Source organism: Nipponia nippon, unplaced genomic scaffold (assembly GCF_047370975.1).
Source record: "Nipponia nippon isolate SJK-2023a ecotype South Korea unplaced genomic scaffold, ASM4737097v1 scaffold_6, whole genome shotgun sequence".
NCBI classification, from domain to species: Eukaryota; Metazoa; Chordata; class Aves; order Pelecaniformes; family Threskiornithidae; genus Nipponia; species Nipponia nippon.
This window is the reverse complement of record NW_028262380.1, coordinates 42670267-42692124: the sequence shown is the minus strand read 5'-3', so window position 1 is coordinate 42692124 and position 21858 is coordinate 42670267. Positions and strand designations below refer to the sequence as shown.

The window sequence follows — 21858 nt, the reverse complement described above, 5'->3', positions numbered from 1 at the left end:
AGTTTCTGCAACTACTTTTCAGACAAGTGTACTTTCAAGCATATAAAAGCAAATAAGTGATAATTTTTTTTAATTGGAAGATGAAACATTACATAATTTGATACTTAATTTATGTAAAAACTTCAAATAGTACCTATACTTATGCTCTAGAAACTCATACATATTACTAAGTTTAAACATACTTAGGCTGCATTCCCATATCAGTCAACTCAAGATCAATAATCAGCTCACCCAAAGAATAACACAAGGCACAGCAGTGGAAAAAAACACTCATTAACTGTCTTCACTCCCACATGGTCTAGGAAAAAATATATGACTTGCAAAATCCCCTGAGGGCTAACAAATTAAGGCTCATGTTTAACAAAATTCCTAAACAATAAATATATGTTATCAAGAACAGGCCTCTCATACAAAACCTCATTGTTTCTTTCAGCTGCCTCCTCTACCCAACAAAAGTCGATTTGAATTTTTGTTGGTTAAAACTCAGACAGTTCTTATTTAAACCTCCTCCTGACTTACACTATTGAATCAGCTGGAACTGCATGAAAGAGAGCTAGCGGTCATTAGTATACTAGAACCCTCACAGCTTGTGCCTCATTAATAATAATTCAAGACTACCTTATACACTTTAACATAGAGGGGCAATTTTTTTGTGTGTGTGGGCAAGAGAACAGGACCAGAAAAAAAGAGGGATTTTAAAAATTTTGAAACCTTCATGAATGTAAAGTGAACGTAAGCCATCCAAATATAGATCACCTATTTCTGCTAGTTAAGTGAACATACCAAGACACCATTTCAAAGTCAACCTATTCAATCTGCAGAAGCAGCAATATGGATATGTAGGTCGATTGCAGTCCAAAATACTTTAACTTCTCAAGAGACTGTAAAGGCAGAATGAAAGGAAGGTTAAGTTATCTGTTGTTGCTACATTCTGTTTTTCTTCTGCTGCTTTTGAATGTAACTCTAACTTTGCTATGGTATATTTTGTCTCTGTTTTTCCCATATCATGGTTCAAATCACATACTTCCTTTAAGAGCTTTTTCAGCAAAATCTATGGCAACTAGATCTCCTCCATTAGATAACTACCTTATAAATTACATCCAAGAATTTCCTCCCAAGTAAATGAGCCTTACATAATTGTACGTGCATATTTTCACCTAACAACTACTGAACTTGACATCTGCTATTTATATTTTATAAAGAACTTCAAATATACTAAGCACCTACAAGATTAAAAAATGCCAGTGGCCAAGAAGAGCAGACCAATTAATGCCCCCATTAAGGGCAAACTTGTGGTCTGAAGTCCCAGAGAACAGCGCAAGTGATAATATCACAGTCAAAAGCCTCAGCTGTGAGAAGTTGTCTCAGTTCATAGCTTCTTCAATTTCAAAGAATCAAACCTCAAAACACAAAACAAGAATTAATGCTGCCGGGTAAAGAACTAGGCTAAAGAACTGCTGCTGTAAAATAAAACTTTTAAATAAATTATCACAGGTTTTCTGAATGCAAATTAAAATTTGCTTAAGTGATACAAGCAGCAGAGAGTATATATAGTCACTCGACAAAAGCACTCTCATTCCTAAGTCTTATTTGTGTCAATTTTGGCTGCAAATTTGTAAATTACTTGCTTCATACAACATTTGGTACCAAATAGCATCTACAAAAGATTATTATGGACAAAATAAAATTAATACAATTGGCATTTGTTGAACCACAATAACAATGTAACAAACTAAAATGTGGTCCTATACATGTACCCAGACAAAAGACTCACAGGCTCCTTTGGGCTAGGAATTAATCTCGGCTGTCTTAGAGAAACTTGCAACCCAACAAAATATCTCCTCTTAACAAGAAAAAGGCCATCTTTCTTACAGAAGATAAGACAAGACACTAGCTTTTCTTTGCTTCTAGATTCAGGACAGATAAATGCAGCAAAGATGCATAAATTCAGGATTACTGTAAAGGAATATATCTTTCTCTTCTTCACTGATGGGGAATAATGCTCATCCTCTCCAATTTCTACCTTCTCCCTTAATCCGAGTTTGGCATGAAGTAAAAGAAGTTGTATAAACAGCTTGCTCTCAAAGAACAATTACTTCAAATAGTGTTATAAACACCAAAACGATTGACAGGAAGAATATCCAATTAAACCACCTTCATGCTAAAGAGAAACTCTCCCTGCTCCAGTCCAACTCCCTTGCTTAGTATTCAGAAATGAAAAAAAAAAAAAAGCTAAAGGGAGAAGCTTAGAGAATTGCAGGAGTTCATACTTACAAAAGCAAAAAATACAAAAGCAAAAGGACTCAAGCCAACCACTTCTGATGTATTAAATCATACAATCACAATTGTTCCCTAGCTTAAAATTAATGCTCAGAATGTCAGGGAGGGTATTTCCAGAAGGGAGACATCTAGAGAGACAAGAACATCACTTCCTCTCTTAACCTGTCAGAACTGTTTTGCACATTTCTAAAATTAAAACAAGAGTTTATGAAACAAGAGGAAAAGTGAACGTAAAAGACACACTTCACAGTCTGTGACTATAAACTGCATCATCATCTAATATCATCTACAGTAAAAGAACACAGGAATGACCTGACTGTAGCCTGAGCTGCCAACTTGTATTTTAGTCATGCTGAAAACAAGTCAAGAAGAAACAGAACATTATGTACAGAAGGTTAAAGAGGGTGGCAGAGAATAATTCAGATTATCAATGGGAATTATATGCCTAACTGGAAACATAACCAGGAACATGGTTATCACAAAGAGAAAGCAGCACTCCAGGATACAGGACAATCACGTGGCAGGAGTTTGACTCCATGCTGCATTTAGCACTGTAATTTAGTTCCTGTGGATACCAATGGTGAGATCGCTTTTGAACAAGCTTATGCAACTAAAGCACCCGAGGTGGTTTAATGACTTTGCACCAGCACCAAAATAAAGTATTTTTCCACGTTGGCATCAAAGAAAGAACTACTGATTCTTAATAACAAATAAAAGTGTTTGTTACTAAGAGGAAAAAAAGGCAACTTCTGACAGAACTTTTGAAATTATGCTTTGAATCCCGCCTACCCCATCCTCTCCAAAACATCTCACCCACAAATCAAATCAATTACTCAATGTTTGCAGCATGTATGTTAGCGAGACATGTATTCTGCCTAACAGCACAAATGATACCAAAACTGATTTTGTTTGCTCAGTTCTCACAGGTATTTTCTGAAGCACAGGATGAAAGAAGTACAAAAGATTACATGGATTAGTATATAGGCAGCTAATTGTTTCTAGCATTAGACGTACACCTCATGCAAAAAAAGGACCTCGGGGTCCTTCCTCGTGGAAACCAAGCTGAACATGAGCCAACAATGTGCACTTGTGGCAAAGAAGGGTAATGGTATCCTGGGCTTCATTAGGAGGAGTCTTGCCAGCAGGTGAAGGGAGGTGATCCTTCCTCTCTCCCCAGCACTGGTGAGGCCAAACCCAGAGTACTGTGTCCAGTTCTGGGCTCCCCAGTACAAGAGAGACATGGACATACTGGAGAGTCCACTCTCCAGTGGGCCGCTAAGAAGGGCCACTAAGAAAATTAAGGGACTGGAGCATCTCTCCTATGAGGAAAGGCTGAGAGAGCTGGGACTGTTCAGCCTAGAGAAGGGTCAGGGAGATCTGATCAATGTATATAACTATCTGAAAGGAAGGTACAAAGATGATGGAGCCATGCTCTTTTCAGTGGTGCCCAGTGAAAAACAAACTAAAACACAGGAGGTTCAGTCTGAATATCAGGAAACAGTTTTTCACTGTGAGGGTGACTGAGCACTGGCACAAGTGGCCCAGAGAGGTTGTGGAGTCTCCATCCTTAGAGAAATATGAAAAGGTATCCGGACACTGATCTGGACAACTGCCTCTAGGTGGCCCTGCTTGAGCAGGGAGGTTAGAGTAGATGACCTCCAGAGGTCCCTTCCAACCTCAACCACTCTGTGACATTAAAATATGAATCTAAATATAAGGAGATTATTAATTGGTTCCAGATTAACATACATTTAAGAGTAGGATTGCACAGATGATTCACAGATGGAAGGAGTCGTTAACAATAAAAGGACAAAGCATTGCTACAGCACAACCTGGATTATTCAGTAAGGCAGGGCAAAAGCACACTCTCTGTACAGTTGTCAATAATAAGGACAACAAAGAATGTGAAATACATTTACTTGGATGGGAGCAATTATTGCATCGCTACTGACAATGAAAATTTGTGGGACCATGGTGGATATTCAACTGAACATAAACTTTGTGCTACACTCAGGCCAAATGAATGGATGCAAATTCTCAAGATATAAACATCAGACTAACAGGATAAAAGTAAAAGGGTCATACTATCAATATTTTCATCACTGAAAATGACCATGTAGTACTGTACCCAGGCCTGGAATGCGTGTACCATCTGCTTACCATGCCAGAAGGAAGTACTGGAGATAATTCAGAAAATAACAGCATCATAATTTTAGGGACCGAAAGACATAAGTTAGAGCCCCAAAGAAAGCTGTCAAAATGCAACCCCTAAGCTGCGACCAAGCCACACCTAAGCATTTACTTAAACAACAAAAAGTTGATAATAGAAGACAGACAATTCTGCCTTCGTTTTTGCAGACAAATGTGTAAAATGATCCAAGTGCCAAAAGTTGAAAACAAAACCACGCAAATTTAGAAGCAAGGCTATTCATCATGTTTTACTTGCTTTAAAAGACTGCAAGGATAATTAGACACCTAAACAAGATCAGGCCTTGGGGTTTTCTGTTTGGGTGGTATTTTTGTGTGGTGTTTTTTTTGGTTTTTTTTTTTTGTTTGTTTGTTTTTTGTTTTTTTTTGTTTTGGTTTGGTTTTTTTAAACCAGGTTGAGATTTATTATTCAACTGTGTCTTCCACCCCACCCACCCCCCCCAAGGTTAGGGGCACAATTTTTGGACTTGAAACAAGAATTACATTTCAAGAATTCCTGTGATCAAAATAAAGGCTTATTAAGTTCCCTTAAAGATCTCTGAAAACCAGTATCCACAGTCTTTACTGCAGTTAAGGTCAGGCTCTGATAAGTGCAGTATGATATAGGACATTCCAGAGCTTCTCCACCACAAGCATAGCAAAATAAAGAATTTCAGTTGGTTTTGGAATGAAATCCTGCACTTTTTGCAGACAATGTCATTTTCTTTGTCCAAAGGAAACAGCATTGCAATGTATTCCTTCCTTTAAAAGATGGCCATTTGCAACAGTTTTTCATGTTGATCTCCAAGAACCTAACTTATGACATGCTAGATATGTTCTTCATCTGCCACAGGCATACACACAACTAAAATCATCTTATTTAATTAGGAGAAAGCAGAGGTTTGAAACTTATTTCAGAGAATCTTGATAATATTATTAAGACAGAAATGTCTGGCAGCTGTTGTCTCAAGTTGATGTTTTTTTGTAAGATCTTGCTTGTTTCCCCTAACCTCCCCTCCCAGCGTAATCTCTTTTCCTACTCATGGTGAAAAGAAACACTGTTCTGGAAGGAAGTGCACTTCTTGTGTTTATTACAGAGAAATGACAGAGGAAAGCTGGAGAAATGGATATGCATGACAGGATGCAAACATTATTGTACCAATAATGCTTTTGCTGTAGTTCAATTTATACCACTGTCTATCACACAGACAACCATCATAAAATCATCATTTCAAATCACTGTATCAGAACTCGAGAAAAAAAAAATGACTCTATAGGCCATAGATAAATGGGAAGGCTGAGTTTTCTTAAACGGTACTTACACCAAGAGCAGCTTGGTAGGTAACTTCTGATGGGAAGGTAAATGAAGGCCCTGTTGTGACAGGGCTGCTAGGAGGTGGAGTCACAATTAGCCCCGTAGTACCGATATGAACCTGTCAAAGGAAAAAAAAAAGAGCAGGGTCAGTTCCAAGTAGTTTAGTAAGAGCTGTTTTTGACATGGCTGTAAGCTTCATGGTCAAAATCACCAGTACTCCACTATCTGTAACTTTAGACTAGAACTGATTTTTTGTTAGATACTCAAACAAACAGTATTGGATCACACCGCTTTTTTTGTTTTTTCCCGACGTTTCAGAAACTTCAGAGATATATTGAATTAGCAATGTGAAACACACTTTTACCAATGTCAGTTTTCTTTTTTTCATAAAAGGCTGTCAGATCCCAAAGACATGCAAATAAAACATATTTACTAGCTAGTATAAAATGACACCAACACTTCTCAGTCTCCATTACTATCTCTTCTCCCAAAATGTAATCTGTATGTGAAACAGACAATTGTTCACGAACTAGTGTAACTTGTAACTAAAACCTTTGAAGAAACAGGAGATTAAATAAAGACAGATGAATACTTCTACTTATCACAATCAGACTAATATGGTACATTTCTGGAATTCATGTAATTTTCAAGTTGATTTTATTAATAAAGCACACTTGCATGTGCTTTATTAACATCCAATATTATATTCACTTTAGGAAAAAACCCAAGAAATTAAATCACTCCCGTTTCTGGTTTCCACAGTTTAGTAAAAATCTTTGTGGCGCTTAAGAAATTAACAACTGTGAAAAAAATTAGCTTACAAGACCAAAAATATTTGCTATCATTGTATAAGAACTGTTGTAAAATGTTTTCCTTAAATGCTCTAATGTTGGAAGATAAACTTTGTGAAAGCGTACGTTAATATTAATTACATATAATTAATAATTTGAAGTAAGTAATCTGACAAGATCAGAAGCCTTTATAGTTATTTAAAAAAAATACACACGTGATTTATATTTGATTTCATGTACATTACCTGAGAAGGGGCACTACAGGAAAGTCCCGTCAGCTCACTTATGCGGGCTGCTGCAGTTGGGTTGCTGGAGCTGATGAGGACAGGAGGACTTATTTCCATTGAGTGACGATTCTGAGAAGACTGTGAAGACTTGTTGGACATAGTGAGGGAGGTAAAAGAGTGCCGTTTTTTGGTGTTTTTCTTAGTGTCGGTGTGCTTTTGGGTTGAATTGTTGTGGGCTGCCCCAGAGGTACCTTCTCCAGAGTCAACAGCAGAACCTGAGGGCTTATCCAATTCTATCAGCTGTTTGGCTGCTGTGTTAAACTACAAAAGATAGTCACACATTAGTATTTTTTTATTTATAAAAATCACCTGAATATAACAAAAAAAAAATCTATTTTCCTTTTATTCGTAATATAATAGAATTTAAACCATGCAACTTAAAACTGTGACATATTGACCTACTCAACAAATCAGTCATTACAGAGTGACAAGTCTTTTACTACAAACTCAACACACTTACTGTTGGGCTGGTGTGGACTATCCCTCCTAGGTAAAATTTCAATCAAGAAAAGACATTATGCTCTAGTCCAGCCATGGATTAATTCAGCAATATCTGCTGCCTGTGTTATCTAGAAGTCAGACTAAATCACAGCGGTCCCCTTTGACCTTATAATATAAAAATCTGTATTATAAAACTTCTTGAATGTTCATTTCATTTTAAGCCTTTTTTGTTTTGTTTGTAAGTATGACATAAGCCCACACATTTGCATGTGGGCTCTTGGAAGACATTCCTCCTAGTAGCCCTTGGTATTTACGCACATATCTTTAACACTAATACAAGTAGTGAAAAACAGGCTTCCTAAATGCAGATTTAAGAACTTAGTAGGACAGACTAAAGATCCAGCTGTATCAGTATATGGTCTGACAACAAGTAGCTATACAAGCATAAGATGGTATAAGGAGAAAAGAAACATATATTGGCAATTCTGTGGAAATACCTTCTCAGCTTCTGAATTTTCTAATGCAGAGGCAGCATCTCTGTGCCTAAGAACCCTCAAATGGATTTCTCTTTTTTTAAGCTTATCTAATAAATTTTTGATCACAATGAAATTTTCTATTTGTTCATTTGTTACAACAATATTATATTAAATGCAAACAAATCCTTCCTTTCCAATGAAGAAATATGGAATTCCACACATTTTCTTCTTACAATGTAATATAAGCTATGTAAAAGGAGGGGAAAAAAACCAACCAACCAACCAAAACCCCCTACATTTTTCACAAACCCTTTATTTCCAGAAAATCTTATTTATATTTTAGAGCTATTGGAAATAATAATGTTAGAACTCGTATTATTCATGAGCTGAAGTAACACCAGCACCAGTCTTCTGAACAAGTTAACTAATGTTAATAAGTACTACTACATATGAATACTGTTACTTGAATAAGTGTAACCAATTATCAAGAAGGGAAAAATCTTTTTTGAATAACATCAGGATGAAAGAATGAAATTAGTTACTGTGGAAGTACTACTTCTATTCTTCAGCATATTATTTCTTCAATTTATTTTACCCATTATTCCACAAGTCTTAAGATACCTACTGTGCTCATGAAGAGTTTTAAAGCAGCATTTTACCCCACCAAAACTTTACTAGACAAATAACACACCATTAATCATCACATCATCAACCCTGACTTAAATGCAACTCCTGCAAATGACAACAGCTTATACCCTGAACACTTTCCTATCTCTGAGGACACGTAGATATAGATAGAGAGAGTGGTACAAAAGAATATGTATTTTTTAAATAGAGAAAAGGTTTTCAAGTCGTATTTGAAAGATGAGATCTGGAAGGAAATTCCATGCATATACAGAAGAAACAGACAAACAAAGTTCAAAGCTAGAAGTCCTGGAAAAATGAGGAGTTGACATAAAAACCTACTAGGATGTAACAGTAGGAAAATTAAAATTACAAAATGCTTGAAGAGGAAGAACTACCTAGAACATACTGCAGTGGAAGAGGGGCATAATGGGGGATTTGAAAAAGGATACGAAGAGGAAAATGTGGAATTTTTTCCTAAATGTTCTTATTGTTGGTCCTTTAGAAGGCAGCTGAAGACAACAGGAAGGACAGGAGAAGACAATGTCACAGTAGTAAATATTCCTAAGAAAAAAGTGGATGCTAGATTTTCCTTCCTGCTAACACTGGACATGGATAATATGGACAAAATAATTTTGTACCACTTGTGTAGTACAGAAGACATAACCATACAGCTTTCTCCAATTAACTTGCAAGCCCATTATTTAGATAATAATTTTTTTTATTTATTAGATTTTAAATTTAGAGCAAACATACTTTTAACAGACCAGTGAAAACAACGTTATTTTATCACAGAACACTGATATGAGGCTGAAGGGTATGAAACAAGCAGAAAATAAGACCAAGAAAAGCCTACTCTGCTGCTCTTCCTGTCAGGGTCCTATTCTTCATCATGGAAGAACATGAAGGCTTTTCAAAGACTAATAATTTTAGGTATTTTGCACGGGTTTTTTTTCCAACTCAGACTGAAATTCTTCTCATCCTTCCTGAGAATCTGTGTTTTCCATATGGTCTTATACAATGGCTGCAACCACTTCCATTCTTATCTAATCTCCTCCCTTATTTAGCAAAGACCCTGTTCACGAATTACACAGATAAGAGAAAGAAAAGCAGTACTCATTTCTAAAGCAAGAACTACCTAATCGGAATACTTAAGAGATCACCCAGGAGTAAAAAACAAAACCAAAAGCTACTCTGCTAAAAGCACCCCAAGGTACCTGTTACACCTAATTACGTTTGTTTACCTCCTGAAGCTATTAATGCCTGCAGAATCTGATTACTTCCATACAGTGAACAACCTAATAGTGAAAAGTTAAGGTTCGCCCATGGGATTGATTCAAGACTGATTCAAATATAAGCCATGTACTGAGCTTCCTTATGTAGAGAAGAAAGCCCAGGACAGTAGCACAAACCTAAACGTGGAAGTGAACTGATTACTGGCCTTAGAAGCAACCTGAGGACAGCAATAGTTGCAGAATATTTTGCAGAGTGCAGTTTACTTCTTCCTTGAGAAGAGAAACGAAGAACTTGCGTGCATTCTCCAATGAAACGGCTAGCAACCATTCAAGGTCACCATGGGAATGCATCCCACTCATGCTATGAAGTGTTTCAATACAGCACTCCTTTTTGCAACAAATACCCCCGTATCTATTCCCACATTTTCTACATCAGTTGTTTTCCTGAACAGACGTATTTGAACTAAAGCTTCTTTACTTCAACTTTCACTTCCACATTTGTTTGTTTCTTCCATTCAACAAAATCTTTGCTGTACCAGGTAGCCTCAAATGGAATTCCTCTTCCCGCCAAAACCCAGGAAACAGAACAACTTTGCAAATGGGGCAAGACCGAGGGGGCCGGCTGGGCCGTGCCTCAGTGCCGTGGTAGGGGTCGAGGCCAGCAGACAGGTTTCTGCCTGCTTGCAGCCGCCTGCAGAAATTATCAAGTAGACTACCATGCAAGACCTATTTCGAGGTCTCTTATAGTTGTGCTTTACTGTACTGATTCTACAAATGAGTTCAGGTGTTCTTCACTCACACGTAGATAGTTAGAATTTAAAGATGATCACTTTCTGAAATTAAGTGAAAACACCATCGTCTCCCTTAAACGATCTCTCTGTTCACATTCATCCAGAATTTTTATTTATGCAATTTTACTACATCACCATATGTCAAGGAGTTATTTTTCTACGTTACCAACACTATTATTAGTCAAATTCCAATTTCTAGACAACATTTCACTTTCACATATATTTGCAAACAAAGGAGTAATGTCTAAGTGGAACTAAGGTAAACGTTGTCCTTATTTGACATTATTGACTTTGCTAAGCCTCCTCCTGGAGGACAGGCAATAGCTTAGAAACCTAAATTCAACTTTGAAATTAAAGTTTTGGAACAAATATATTTTATCCAAAGCAGCGGAAGAATCATTTTGCAAATCTTGAAGAGATCACAATCACGAGCAACGCTGCGTTTATATTAATTTTCGAAGCAAATGAAATAGTTCTTTATTGCACTTTTTGTTAGGGAAATTAATCGAAACTATGATGCTCAGAAGTTGTCACTGGAATGATAACATTGAGATTATCAAATACAAATATAGTGGGGATTAGACTATAATTTCCTATTCAGTTATAACATACTACATTTACTTTTTACATAAATTTTCTGTTTCAAGGTCTGGACAGGCAAACCAGTCAAAAAGTAGAAGAAACTTCCATAAAAGGTTTTATTTTATTCTTCTGAGTTAGTATTCTTACAAAAGTCTGATTTTTTTTTTCTGAGCACTTTAAATCACGTCACATCATTTAACAGCGACAGACAAAGTTTTTAGACTAGTAAGTACTACGTTAAAAAGACCATGCTAGAAATCCAGCCTAAAATCCAATCTAAAAAGTATAGGCACAATAAAAAATGAATATGTTTTGAAACACTGCTGTATGGTACAGGACGAGATGCTAATAAAAAAAACCAACCTGACACACTAGGTACATAAAAACTTATGTTCTCACTGATTAAAATGTCATGTTAACTGATGGATGCAGTAGTATAAAATGACAATGAACTTAAAATTCTACTACAGTGAACATTTTAGATCATTTTGGGTTTTTTTCCCCTACATTTCTATAAGACTGTTTATAAATAAAGCTAGAGGAGCTGGATTAATACAAAGGTGTTTCCCAGTTCTTCACATTAACTTGGGAAAACAAAAGCTGTCATTATTTTCTACTGGTATTTTGATTAAAAAGTCATTCCTTTTCCCTGATTTTTCTTTTTATATTCTGGGCACTTGTATTTTTCTAGTTGTTCTGTATGAGTGCTGAATAACTTGTAAAAATTTAAATACTTTTTAGATTTGGAGTGTGTTTAGTAAGTGTTAAACGACATCAAAATGTCAAATTTGAGGTCTTTCTAAGAAATGTATATTGTACCCAGAACTGTATGCCACATCGAAATATTCTAATACTATCTGTTTAGTTCTGATTAATCTTTTTTTTTGCATCAGAGATAAGCGTAAGTGTTATGAACTTAATCATACAGTTTCTAGACTCACTGCATTTTATTTCGTTGCTGTGCAAGAACCTGGTTGACCTGCTTTTAATGTACGCACGTTGAAATTCCATCAGTCAAAAGTCTAGTAATTTAGATATGTTAATCAGGTCTTAATCTAGTAAAACGAGAAGTTTTGTTTGGTTTTAGCACTTCTGAGAAAATAAATTTCATTTTTTGCAATGTTTTGCATTATTTATTTTTCATTTGCAGATAGGTGTAATTATTTCACAGTGCTATGCGTCTACAGATAAAGACGTAATGTTTTATGACTCAGTTAACAAACTATACTTTTAATGGAATCACTATTAAAAGTCCTTTCAAAATGTTTTTTTTTAGTCTTAGCTTTTATTATTACCACAGATTTAGTAAGTGAAAGCGATACGAAAGAATAGACCAGACTAGCAATCCCTGAATCATAAAATGTTTCTCCAGGTAAAAAGTTGTCCTCAAATATAATCAGAGTTTTCCATGGACTTCAACATATCTAAAGTTTATCCTGTGACCTGTACAATAAACATCACAAGTATCAGACCTATACTACAGAATAAACATCACAGACTACACTCATTTTAAAGTTAATGACTTCAGAAAACCTCCAGTAAATGCAGCTACTAACCCACGTTAAAAAAAAAAAAAAAAAAAAAAAGTGGACTAACATACACAAGGCAAAGATATGTCTGTCATTATGACAAAAATAGGCAATGATTACGGGATTGGGAAATACAACTAAAAATACCATATAAAAAATACCTCAAAAATATGAATTACTTCTCATCTTTGGTGTCTTTAATAATAACATATGTAACAATGGTTTGATATACTTGTTTGTATCAATTGTTTGTGTATTTTCCAGATCAATGGTTATATAATCTCAGAAAACACGTATTTCAAAATTCAAATTGATAGGTTTCTGCATATCTCACAGCTCTTCACCACAGCATGTGTTTCAGTTTAGTATATACTGAAAAAAAACACCTATCTGATCTGAACTATCTCTTTGGGTATTATTTATCGTTCTAGATTTCCCATATCATTTTAGTAGAGATTTGTGAGTATGTACTCAAGTGCTTGTGCCTGTTTGAAAAGGGTTAATTGAAGATATGTTTTCTTAGTTGATGGAATTTGTCTGAAAACATCAACAGTGAAATACATTCTGTGACCGAGTATCATTTTTACATTTTTTTTTTCAAGAGTATATCTCCATTTTGCAAACTTTTGTAGAGATGGAAACAGATTTGTTAGCTAAATAGTTAGCCCAAGTGGCAGCCCTAGGAAAGGGTTTCTAACTTGGCTAAATTAAGTGATTTAGTTTTAAAAAGCACCACAAATACGTTTACTGGCTGAACTGAAGGGGCAGTTAATTGCAAGGAGCTAGGAATGAATAGCCAGGGGCAAGAACTTCTTAAACTGGCTTTTAAAACTTCTTAAAATGAAGCCAGAATTGCACTAAGCAGGTTGAAACCCTTTTGGTTTTGTTGTTGTTTTTTCAGTCATGTGAAAAATTCTATCTCCAGATACACAGATCTTTACATCAACATATACAAATGAATATACGTATTTTCCCTTTCAAAAAAAATTCTATGGTGGTTGAACACAGTCATTTTTTAAAAAGTTCCCATCCCATCAGGGCATTCAGAAATTGAATTAATAAAACCTGACTTGATTCTTAGTATGGTTACACATTTCTTCTGTGACCTGAGGTACATATTTCTCATCCCACAAGTAATGTGGAAATACTTTCTTCTTTCATCATTCTACCTCATTTATTTAAATAAAATCTCTTCGGTGGGAGAAGTGTATCCTACCAAGTATCCATAGCCATACCTATCAGAAAAAGACAAACACTATTCCAAACCTCTATATCTTTCTGTAATGCAAATTTTAATAATCATTGTTGCAGCTGTACATACTGTTCTTAATCACCTATGTCTTTCTATATAGAAGCTTTCAACTCTTAAACCTTAAAAGGTTGGGGAAACTTTCTCAACTGCTACCTCTCACTGTAAATTGCATATCACATATGAGAAATACAGGAAGATACAGAAGATTTTATGTAAGGGTCTTTTGGATGTAAAAGTCAATGCTTTACCTGCTTAACAACAGCCTATATTCTCTGACTTTCTAGTTGTGCTAATTTGGCTTTGAGAGGCAGGTGTTAGGGACAGAGCAAAGCTTACTACTTCTCTGAATTGCTGATAGCTAAGTAAAAATCACTGATTCAGCTACTGAGGTAGTTAACTTTTCCAAACTAAGCACACAGATTATTTTAGGTCTAAGACTATTTATATTTCAGGTTATTTTAGAATCATCACTAGTACTGATTATTTTTCCTTTTAGAAAATGAAATACACAGTGGGCACAACCTTACTGAGGGCCCAGCTTTACTCACCTCAACATATGAAATTGGAAATATTCCTATCTTGTCAGCCAGCATTCCTTCTGCCCAATTTTCATCCACGCGGCGAATTACAGTCAGAACATCATCCTGTGTGAACATGCAGCAATTATGTCTCCCAGCTCTAATTAAACTTCTAATTTAATTTCCCTCCATAACGCACGGGTAATCAGAGAAGGCAGCACATGGACAAGAACCGCAGAGAAGGCGCTCCGTAACAGGAACATGCCACTTTTGGGGTTGAAGTCGGTCCAGCCATTCCTTTTCCTATTTTGTCAGAGTTCAGCTAACTGTCCACAGCTAATCTCAGCCATCTGACTTTGTCCTTAGTGCCAGACTTCCTGCCGCGTTCAGTCCATGGTATTCATCAGCCCCCCTTTAAGTCCTTGGCATTAATGAAGGGAACCGCAATCTTTTTCCTTCTCAACTGACTCATTACCTAATCTTCCCTAGATGCTGCTTTTCTACTTAAGTACTTAAGAACACTGGTAAGTGATATGATTTCTTTCACATCTACACAGAGCATTTGGATTAGTTATGGTTTTGAGAATGTTACATAGAAAAAGGATTGACGTGCACATTAAACGTTGCTTTCGCTTATACAGAGATATGCAAGTTAAAATATTTGGAAACATATATGTTTACTCAAGCGAGACTGCAGATTTAAATAAAAAACCACAACAGTTTGCCAACACGTTAATCAAAATATGCAACCTAATGCCCATCATCCTCAACAGTATTGCTGTTCTGTGTTGTAATAACCATTGTCTGTCCACGTTAATATTTTTCCTTTTTAGAATTTTAGCCACCCTTTTCATTTTTAATAGGCCAGGCTAGAAAAGTGATTAGCTCACATTTGATCTTGCAACATTTTTGTGCAATTTGATAAACTAAAGAATCAGAAACTGAAAAAAAAAAGGAACAGCTCTGATTCCTGTTAAAACTCTGTATCATTAAGTGCCTTGCAAGACAGAAAATTAATTACAATAGAAACAATATAAAAAGAACCGTCACATTTTCCTAAAGACAATTAGTAATATTATGGAATGACAAAGTTTAGTAGTACTTTGTGTCTGGTATCTAGATCCTAAAAATGTCGCTTACTAAATGCAAAGCCGAAAATAGTACCAACTTCAACAGTTTAAAATCAGTAATTCTTTAGAAGATGGAACACTTTTAATTCATAACATGGGTTATTTCTCATAAATTAAAAACATTACTACTGCAATTATGAAAAATTGCATTCTCAATAATAAAACCTCAGAGAAATTATATGTAATTTAGCAAGAGAAGGAAGGCAAAACTAATCAACATAGGAGAAATACCTGCAGAATTACTTGCCTTTTTCATATTTGTGCAGCTCCATTAAAAAAAATGCAGACAGGACTACACAATAGTCTTATTTCTTATCCAAGTGAATGAATTTATTAAAAGAAAATAATAATTTTGTTTTGTTTTTACCTTTGCAAATGGCAAACAGTCTTTATCTGCTTCCTTGTCTTTTACTTCAAAGTCATAAAGTGCTTTGCACTGAGGCGGAGGTTGAGGTAAAGGTTTAATAATCTGAACAAAATTGGTAGGAAAAAAGCCATGGATGCCATTGACTTCTCCATGATACCAATTTTCATCCACCTGTCGACGCAAAATGATGATGTCTCCTTTACTGAATTTAAGATCTCCAGGTTCTTTTCCCTCATAGTTATACAATGCTTTGGCACATGGTAACTGAGGTACACCCTAAAGAAGAAGAAAAAAAAAAAAACAAAAACACTAGAATTAGATGAGTATTACTAAATAGAATTTATATTACATTTTTTGGGAGACTATGAATGAAACTGTATAAAATTGCAAAGTAAAATTATACATAATAAAATTATTTTATTGCAATGATTCTACTGATTTTACCCAAATGTGTAGGAAGAGCTTCAGTTCTATACAGTCTTAACATCCTCCTAAATTTCATTACAATTTTCAGTAATGCTACAACGTTGCTAGACACAAGAGAGGCAAAAAACGATAATAGTTTAGGTCTCATTTACTAATTCACTAAGCTTACACATTAAAAACCAACCAAACAAAACCAAAAAAAAACCCAAACAAACTGGAAAGTATCCCGACTACTTGAGAGATCTGACAGACAAATGCTGCAAGAAAATACAGCACCAAAATAACAAATTTACTATAAGACCTTTAAGGTATGTTTTCTGCCTGACTTTCTTATTATTTTCCTCCCCTTATTTATTTCACAGGCGCATAATGCTAAGGATGAGGACATAAGGGAGGTGTTTTCCAGCTTGAAAAACAAGTCTCACTTTATTAAATGTGAGATATTTGATCCTGGAACAACCCTTTTAATTTAATTATTTATTTAAAAACATGGCTAAAAAGAATTACTGGGGAAAAAAAAAAAAAAATCTGTTGAAGGTGCATATCCTTGGGTTTTCTTCACTTGATTCCTCCATAATATCTGAAAATTATAGGTCATTGGTGCTGCTCTTGAATGCAAGTCAGAAGGATTACAATATAATAGTGTCATCCTCCCTTATATACACTGCAGGTATTATTTTTTAGTTGCTCAGCCTGTGCCTCTATATTTTGCAAGAGTGAGCCATAAAACTCTTCAACTCCAGTATTAGGGCTACTGCCTTCAAAACTCTCTTTTCTCTCCAACTTTAAATACCTAGAGGGGAGCTCACCCCCTTTAATGATGCAAACAGCAGTAACCTGCATTACTCAGACAGTCTTTCCATAGCAAAGACAGCATTTATAGTCAACTAGAGCACAGCATTTCACAGCTTTAACGCTATCCCTTATTGAAAAGACAAATTTTACCAAAATTCAATGTTGGCAATATTATTTGCCACATCTACCCCATGGTATGTCTCTCCTCTCAAGTCTTCTACTAGTTCAGATTGTAAACTGGAGTTGCAGTTGCAATATCCCAAGAGGTACACATACAATGCAAGGAAATTCTCGAAAGGAATTACCACTTTGAGTCTGTCTCATTGGTCAGAAGACAAAGTGCTTGATAATTTATTTCACATTTAAACACTTAAAATTTTGTCTTTCAATATAATACAATCTGTCTGGACATCTTTAATTTTTGTGTATGACTTTATAAACATTAATAATTTCATTAATGGATAAATAATATCTTAAAGATTAGCTTATTTAACAATTTTCTTTCCAAACAGTCAAAGGAAAAGCATATGTATATACATAGGTACAGATGAGATTGATTTACACATGAATACAGGAAAATCACAATTCATTCTATTGCATCTGGGATGGGTACTAGAACTATTATATTAGCAGGATCCATGCAACTGTTCACAAAAACTGGTGATCTTCAGACTGAAGCAAGCAATATTTTTCTTTACAATCACACTTAACTGTATCAGTACAGAATGTAAACACCACTGGCATACTCTATATAAACCCGGATAGGGAAAAGGACTAAAACATGAACTAGAGAATTTGTGGGCCCCAACTGACTGAGGGGGAAATTCATGGTCACAATGGAAGAACTAAAAAATATTGTATGCATGTATTTTTTAGTCCTATGTGCTCTCTGCAGAGTAAACAGAGAGAATGAAGGAAGCAGTCAGTGTAGGTGTAGAAAGGACAAGTGCAAAGAGAGACCTGGGGGAGAGAGAGCAGGTTGGAAGCAAAAAGAAACATGCTTCTACACAAGAGAGGAAACGCTGCTTGCTTATCCATTTCCATCCAACAAACAAACCAACCAAAAAAAATTACAGCCCTTCAGTGATTATGAGTCAAAGAATTACTTGGTAGAAAAAGGGCCCCAGGCACTTATGGCTACTACAAGACACACGCATCTCTCTTGCCCTGGAAGGAACAGCTGGAGCTCTCCCAGGAATCACCCCGCTGCCTCGGGAGAAAGCTTTCTGTGTCCCCATACTGAGGAAGTCCTTTAAGATTAGCTGTGTGTATAACATACAGTTGGAAAAAAAAATCTTTTTAAAAACAAGCTAAACTAAAACAAACCAGGAGTGCCAGTGCAGCAGACTATGTCAAAGTGATCAAACTCATCAACTAGTCGTCATTTAATTGTTAGAACTCGATATTGCCTTTATGCAATTTATCACAACACCTCCCATGAACAAACCTTCACTCAAACGTACAAACATCTGTCTATATGTTATAGGAAGTTCCTTTCCCAGTGTATAGGTTGAGTTTCTACAAAGCTTGTCTCCCACGTTAAATGAAAATGGTTCCAGTCCGTAATTTCAAACAGAACAAAGTTCAACAAAACACACACTTAGTTCTCAGTCAGACTGCCAGGGATTAAAGAGAAACAGTTAAACAACTCGGAAGAGACGTAAAGCGAATGCCTTTTCCTTCTGTCCCAGAGGGAAGATGAAGTGAGAAGGAGCGGGTGCGACGGGTAGCGCCGTTCTCATGGGTACGGTATCAAGGGCCCTCAAGCACCATCTTCGCATTCCTCCTCCTCTGAGCAACCTTCCGGGCCCTTGCGGTTAGCAGCCTTGGGTGGCTTTGGCCCCCCTTCTGCCCCTCCGGCTGTTCACCAGGAGAGAAGGCCACGAGGATACGCCGAGCCGGAGTTTACATTTCACTCCGTCTCTCTCACTTGGCTAAACATGAAAGGAAGGCTTTGGAAGAAAAACTCTGCAGCCTACTCTTAGGTTTACAGCTGCCCTTTACACTGCCAGCTCTTTGAGAAAGCAACAACAAAAAAAAAAAAAAGAGACAAAAAACATTTTAGGAAATTAAAATATAAAACTCAAAGACTCCATACAAAATAGGTTTCTTAGAATTATTTCCTCAGTCCTTATGCAAAAATATTTGAACTTCTAATGCTACTGCTGATATACAAACTGCTTAAATTAATTTTTAGCTAAGGCATGGATATACATACATTTCACGTGCCAGGTTCCTTTAAAGAAAATAGAATGAATAATATATAATGACATCAAAACAAATGGCTTAACGAGAACATGAAAAAATGCATATGCATTCATATATATGAGGTTTGGATCCCTCAGATTTCTTCTCCCAACCCAGATATTTTGCCTTAGAAACCTACAATATTCACTTACAATTTTCCTCTTTGGATTTATACTTTGTCTTCAGTCACCTTATTTCGAACTTTACTCTTATTTTTTTAACGGACAATATGCAACTGTATGTATTTTTCATGAGCCGAAGCCAAGAGAAACTTATGCCTGCACAGAAACACGGGATCTGATTTCCTTTTAAAAAGGAGTTTCTGTGGCAGAAGCCCAAATGTAAATATGCTTACACTGGCATAAACCAGCGTTCATTGTATAACTTACTGCACTTGGAGAAACAGCATAAGCTAAAGTAGCGAAAATAGTAAATCCCCTCCCAAGGAAATGAATGGAACAGATACTGGGTCATCTGCATCTCTGTTCCCTTGCAAGCCTCCCCGCTGCAGTGCTGCAGTTGTCACTCTTCCAAGCAAGCAAGGCATTCCCTGTTCTCCGGCTGTGAGACGGGGATGTAGCCTGGGCTTCCCTGTGAACCAGTTGAATTTACCCGGAATATCTATGCCGTTTTCACCTGTTTGAGGTTCTCAGACGCTGAGTGTCAAGAGGTCAGGAAGTCATCTTTTTACAGAAGAACTGTTTATGTTAGTAGTAGAACAGACAAAAAAGATTTCTGAAACTGTCTATGTGCACAACCAAAGTGCTATCAGACTCCAAAAAACTCTGGCCTGCTCAGACACCTCAGCAGCAGTTTTTATGCCTAGCTGTCCTAAGTAACGTCTGCCTTTCTTTACAGAAAACCTAAAAGCTGGAAGTTACTATCGTTTTGATCCATGTTATAAGAGGATCTTTAATAATCACCAGTTATTTGCAATTTTCTTACAAGTAAAGACAGAAAAAGGATTTTTCTTCACCTTTTTATTTTCTGTGCAGTTCCTAAATCAGTCACATTAACAATCAAGACAAGATGAGAAACTATTACGAAAAATCTCCCATTACACAGCAATTGTAAGTACAGTAAGTCTAGTGCTACAGAAGTGCTTTTATCAGTCTATCTTTTTTTTTCCCCCAAAGAATCAGTACTGTAAGACATATCTGGTTGCCAAGAAAAGTTGCTTTACATAAGGAAAGCGGTTTGTCAATATGCTGCAGCCAACTTGTTTGCAAGGCAGATTTGGGTTGAGCGAGTTCTTTACGTGTACGTTCTCCAGTAGGCACGGGTATACCTCAGATTGCCTCTTCAGACTCCTAGTCATTCAAACCTTCTGAATGACAACGTGGCTTCTTTTAATCTTCTACTCCATTCTCTTTCATATTGCTGCCTTCTTGACTCAAATCTTTCAAATGCATCCTTTTTATTACTTTTTTTAATGTGCATTTTTGCTTTCTTGCCTTCTTTGGCCTCTACCAAGCTGTCCAGTCCTACGTGCAAGAACACCCCATTTTGCACCTATAGTTTTTTCATGTCTCTTTCATTTTGCTGGCTCCAATGCCTGTTTTCAAGTCTTCATTTAAAGCCATCTGATCTGTCTAGTTCCATTTTCTTTGTGTCAGCCTCCTTTGTTCTTTCTGTACCTGCATTTAAATTTTCACATATTTTGAGACACAGAGCTTATACGAATACTTCACGGAAGACCTTCTTAAACTGCTTATATTACAAGATGTGTTTCCTTCAGTAGAATCTCCTTCCAAAGGAAGGAGACACGCTCCCTATGTTAAGCTATAGGTATGCTGCTTTCACCTGAACAAATTAAACACTCCGTTTTGCAGAACACACCAACCTAGAGGCAATAATATTTGAAACTAAGTCTCCCCGTTTCTTTTTGAGTTCCAGAACACAAAGTGTCTCCATAACCCAAGAAGAACGTTAAAAGCTGGCTCCCTGCATTCATTTTTCTCATCTAAGAAACAATACAAATGAGGTCATATTTGCTCAAAAAAAAGGCTAACGCAAGCATTATTAATCTGTATCTGACACTAACTTGTTAGTGGAATCAATTTTACATACTTCTACCATCAGAACTATCTTGGACAACTGCAGAGGTCGTCAGTGCAAATGAAATTATTTCTAGTTAAAGTGCCTCTTTGCTATCTGAATGATAAAAATGTAAGATATTTTTATGTCAGGAGGCTGTTTCAAGTTGCCAGTATGCTGCAAAAACCATAAACCCAAACTTTTGGTACCATCTAATCTGCATTACTATTGCTGTACTGAATACAGTGAAACAGTATTTTTTATATGACAGTTCACTAGATTAAGGAAGTGAGCAATGTTAATGTTCGTAAGTATATTCATTTCTAGTAGTTTCTAATGATATAGTTGTACTAAATCTCATTTTTCTCAGCACACATAAAATAAATAACCAAACATTTGACTTAAAACAGTAAAAAAAATTGTGGTTGTTTTGAAATGCCATATTCAAATATGGTGAGTTGCAGCTTGGTACAGTTTTTTATTTTAATAGAAGTAGGAGAGATGGTGCATCGAGAGGAAACTAGCTAGCCAGGTTACCCCGATTAAAG

The 21858-nt window shown here is 36.1% G+C and overlaps 1 protein-coding gene across 3 annotated transcripts in view; it reads right to left on the bottom strand.

Moving 5' to 3' along the window:
- The window catches only part of SH3RF1 (SH3 domain containing ring finger 1), a 93150-nt gene that overhangs the window by 23692 nt on the left and 47600 nt on the right, over window positions 1–21858 (bottom strand). For all 3 annotated transcript variants that reach the window (XM_087737679.1, XM_087737681.1, XM_087737680.1), the window contains exons 3-6: window positions 15806–16081; window positions 14339–14434; window positions 6819–7121; window positions 5790–5900 (exon numbers count right to left, since the gene is read on the bottom strand). In XM_087737679.1, the coding sequence (XP_087593805.1) occupies window positions 5790–5900; window positions 6819–7121; window positions 14339–14434; window positions 15806–16081 (786 nt within the window). The remainder of the gene's footprint in view (window positions 1–5789; window positions 5901–6818; window positions 7122–14338; window positions 14435–15805; window positions 16082–21858) is intronic.